The sequence below is a fragment of the Nanorana parkeri genome, unplaced genomic scaffold (genome assembly GCF_000935625.1).
Source record: "Nanorana parkeri isolate BGI_ZX_2015 unplaced genomic scaffold, ASM93562v1 scaffold3521, whole genome shotgun sequence".
Classification (NCBI taxonomy): domain Eukaryota; kingdom Metazoa; phylum Chordata; class Amphibia; order Anura; family Dicroglossidae; genus Nanorana; species Nanorana parkeri.
In genome coordinates this window covers 37,480-40,844 of record NW_017309789.1, presented here as the reverse complement: position 1 = coordinate 40,844, position 3,365 = coordinate 37,480, and the positions used below count along the sequence as shown (strand labels likewise).

At 53.8% G+C, this 3,365-nt stretch overlaps 1 protein-coding gene across 1 annotated transcript in view; it reads left to right on the top strand.

Annotated features, from left to right (window-relative positions):
• Window positions 1-3,365, top strand: part of USP48 (ubiquitin specific peptidase 48) — a 27,992-nt gene that overhangs the window by 1,669 nt on the left and 22,958 nt on the right. The window contains exons 2-5 of the mRNA XM_018575077.1: window positions 893-1,013; window positions 1,097-1,253; window positions 1,828-1,955; window positions 2,357-2,481. Of these exons, the coding sequence (XP_018430579.1) occupies window positions 893-1,013; window positions 1,097-1,253; window positions 1,828-1,955; window positions 2,357-2,481 (531 nt within the window). The remainder of the gene's footprint in view (window positions 1-892; window positions 1,014-1,096; window positions 1,254-1,827; window positions 1,956-2,356; window positions 2,482-3,365) is intronic.

Sequence of the window (3,365 nt, the reverse complement as noted above, 5' to 3'; positions counted from 1 at the left end):
GGCGGCGTGTGTGTGCGGGGGGTGTGCAGGTGAGAGAGCCGGAATGTCCCCTCCCCCACTGTATACTTGGCACCCCTACATAACCTGACACCCCCTCCCCCATGGTATTCTGGGCCCTTGCATTACCTGACACCCCCTCCCATACTGTATTCTGGGCCCTTGCATTACCTGACACCCCATCCTCCATCTACATCAGGTCCCCGGCGCCCCCTCCTCCGTCGGGTCCCCTACGTTCCCTGGCGCACCCTCTCAGACAGGAACCAGCACATTAACCTGCAATCCCTAATTCCTCCGCACTCTGCTGTGCCGTCTGTGTCACCCCATTGATCCCCGGTGACCCCGTTCTTGCACATTGTCCATGGGGGGGGGGCTTCTCATGCTGTGCACACAATGGTGGTGAAGCGTCCTCCCAGGTGTATTGGTGCTGTGCGTCACATTGATGGAGCCGATCGACGGTTCCGTTCTGTTTGTGTCATTTTCCTCTTCAGAGAAACTTCTGGAAGTTCTGAATCTGAAGAACGGAACCTCGGCAGACCTTAGACACAGAACATTGCTGCCGGTTCCGGCCAGATCGGACCTGACACACGGCTCACGTGACTGTCTGACCTGCATGTGGGAACGCTGCTTTCCCTGTCTATGTTCCTGGCGGTTACCCCCGTCAGAAAACGCAGGCAGCGGGAGGCGGAGCTAGCGGCTCTCTATGGGGTCAGACACCTGTAGAAAACGGAGCAGATCGCTCCTGATGAACCCGAGTCTTGTTCTGGGATCGGCTCCGTTTTCTCAGAAGCAGATCTCCAGCTTTACGTCCACACTGATCTCCAATGCTTCTGCTCCGCCCATCACCACAGAGCGTTGATATGTATTGAAGCTTTTCGTGTGTTTTCTCTGCTAGGAGGAACTGCAAGGGGAACCCGAACTGCTTGGTTGGCGTTGGTGAACACGTCTGGTTGGGGGAAATCGATGAGAACAGTTTCCACAACATCGATGATCCCAACTTCGAGAGGCGGAAGAAGGTCAGTCGTCTGCGAGGTCTGTGTGCTCCCGTCTGTCCTGTGTGGGGCTGTCCTTCAGGTCACCTTCTCCCCTCTTCTTTCAGGACACGTTTGTTGGCTTGACCAACCTGGGGGCCACATGCTATGTGAACACTTTCGTCCAGGTCTGGTTCCTGAACATGGAGCTCCGCCGGGCCCTCTATCTGTACGAGAACCCCTCGAGTGTGGAGAAGGTGGAGGAGTGCATCCAGGAAGACAAAGGTGTGACGGCAATCTCACCATGTTCTCATAGCTCCAGGCGACATCCTGGGGTCCCCATGTTCTCATAGCTCCAGGGACATCCTGGGGTCCCCATGTTCTCGTAGCTCCAGGGACATCCTGGGGTCCCCATGTTCTCATAGCTCCAGGCGACATCCTGGGGTCCCCATGTTCTCATAGCTCCTGGTGACATCCCCATGTTCTCATAGCTCCTGGTGACATCCCCATGTTCTCATAGCTCCAGGTGACATCCTGGGGTCACCATGTTCTCGTAGCTCCAGGGGCATCCTGGGGTCCCCATGGGTGGAGCTGTCGTCCCCCTCGGTGAGGGGGTGTGAGTCCTCTGATGGGGATTAGAAGTGCTGTGTGAAGGGAATATAACCTGGGGGTGGTTGGTGAGGGATTTTGAAGGGCTTGTTCATTGAGCTGTTTTCCTGCACCGCACAGCGGACATGGTGTGATCAGAGCTCATACTAAACGCTTGTTTCCCGTGTGCCCTTTTCACCCCATGCATGTCCCTTCCATGCATGCCGTCCGGTTTTACTGACATGCGTGTTCTGTCCCGTGTCTTTGTCAGAATATGAGCCGCAGAGCATCTGTGAACACCTGCAGTACCTGTTCGCTCTACTACAGAACAGTAACCGGCGGTACATCGACCCCTCCGGCTTCATCCGAGCGCTGGGATTGGACACGGGGCAGCAGCAGGTGAGACTTTCCATTAAATATGTGCTTTGTCCTTACCCCGGGGAGCGCCTCCTGTCCCCCGAGTGCTGCGCTCACTGATAAAACATCTGAGGCCACGTATGGCTGGCAGGGGAAAGGCAGAAACAAGACATTGGGTTGTAGTGGGGGAGAGTCCCTCCGATTTATAGTCCCGGTCATTCATGAGAACGCGTTACACCGCCACATCTTCCGCTATCGTTTCTATTGTTGCTGCAACTTCCTCATTCTGCTTCCTGTCGCTGTGTAGACGTTTTCCTGGTTTTGTGTCTCCAGGTAAGGTGACTAAGGCAGTCTGTGTATGCTCTGGTCCTTGTGTGGAGGAGGTCCCCCTCTTCATCCGAGTGTTTGCCATGCTGACTCTTGTTGTTCTTTCCTGTGTTTAGGACGCTCAGGAGTTCTCCAAACTGTTCATGACTCTTCTAGAAAATACCTTATCCAAGCAGAAGAACCCGGATGTCCGGAACATTATCCACGACCAGTTCTGCGGCCAGTATGCCTACGTCACCATGTGAGTCCTGGGAGGGCGGCGGTGACTTGTGCTGGGTGCACCAATGGCAGTCTCCTGGTTGCCAGTGAACCCGCCTCGTGTGGGCTCCTGGTTGCCAGTGAACCCGCCTCGTGTGGGCTCCTGGTTGCCAGTGAACCCGCCTCGTGTGGGCTCCTGGTTGCCAGTGAACCATTGTTTGCATTTCTTTGTCTAACCTGCACTAAAGGTGACAGCCGGGAGTTTGTACACACTGAGCAGAATCTTCTGAGCTCGTTCCTCCCGCTGTCATTACATTTAGTATTCCAGCAATTTTGGGACGGTTGCCAGTCAGTGTTGTTAGTTCTGGCTGTGTGTCAGCTGATCAGAAGGAGCCAATGTAGAGAAGAAGCACCGGAACAGTGTCAGGTGATCAGAGGGAGCCAATGTGCTGAAAGCTGGCAGTATGGAAATGTCAGGTGATCATTCAGAGCCAATAAGCTGGCAGCATGGCAGTTGGAAGGGCATATAATGAAAATAATTCGTCCCATTGGCCATGCCGATACCAATACTTCATCCTGCTCATGTCCCTTTTACTAGGGCGCACGCTTTGCACTTGTAATACTGTTTATTGTGTGCTGAGAAAATCCCAGATTTCTCCAATCATCTTCCAGGACAGCAAGCCTACTTGGGTTGCTGTCCTGGAAGATTCTTAGAAATACCGTTACCGGTAAGACTAACCGTAGATATCAAGGGGCCTCGGAGCCCAAAGTGGCAAACATTTGCTGTGGCATGCAATTATGTGTGATCACGTCTTGTCATTTGTGAGGTGACAGGTACTCTTTAAGCCACGTACAGCAATGTCTTCCCGGAGGACTCCGATATTAAACCAGTAAATCATGTCATGTGATCTCCTGCGGTGAGAGCGA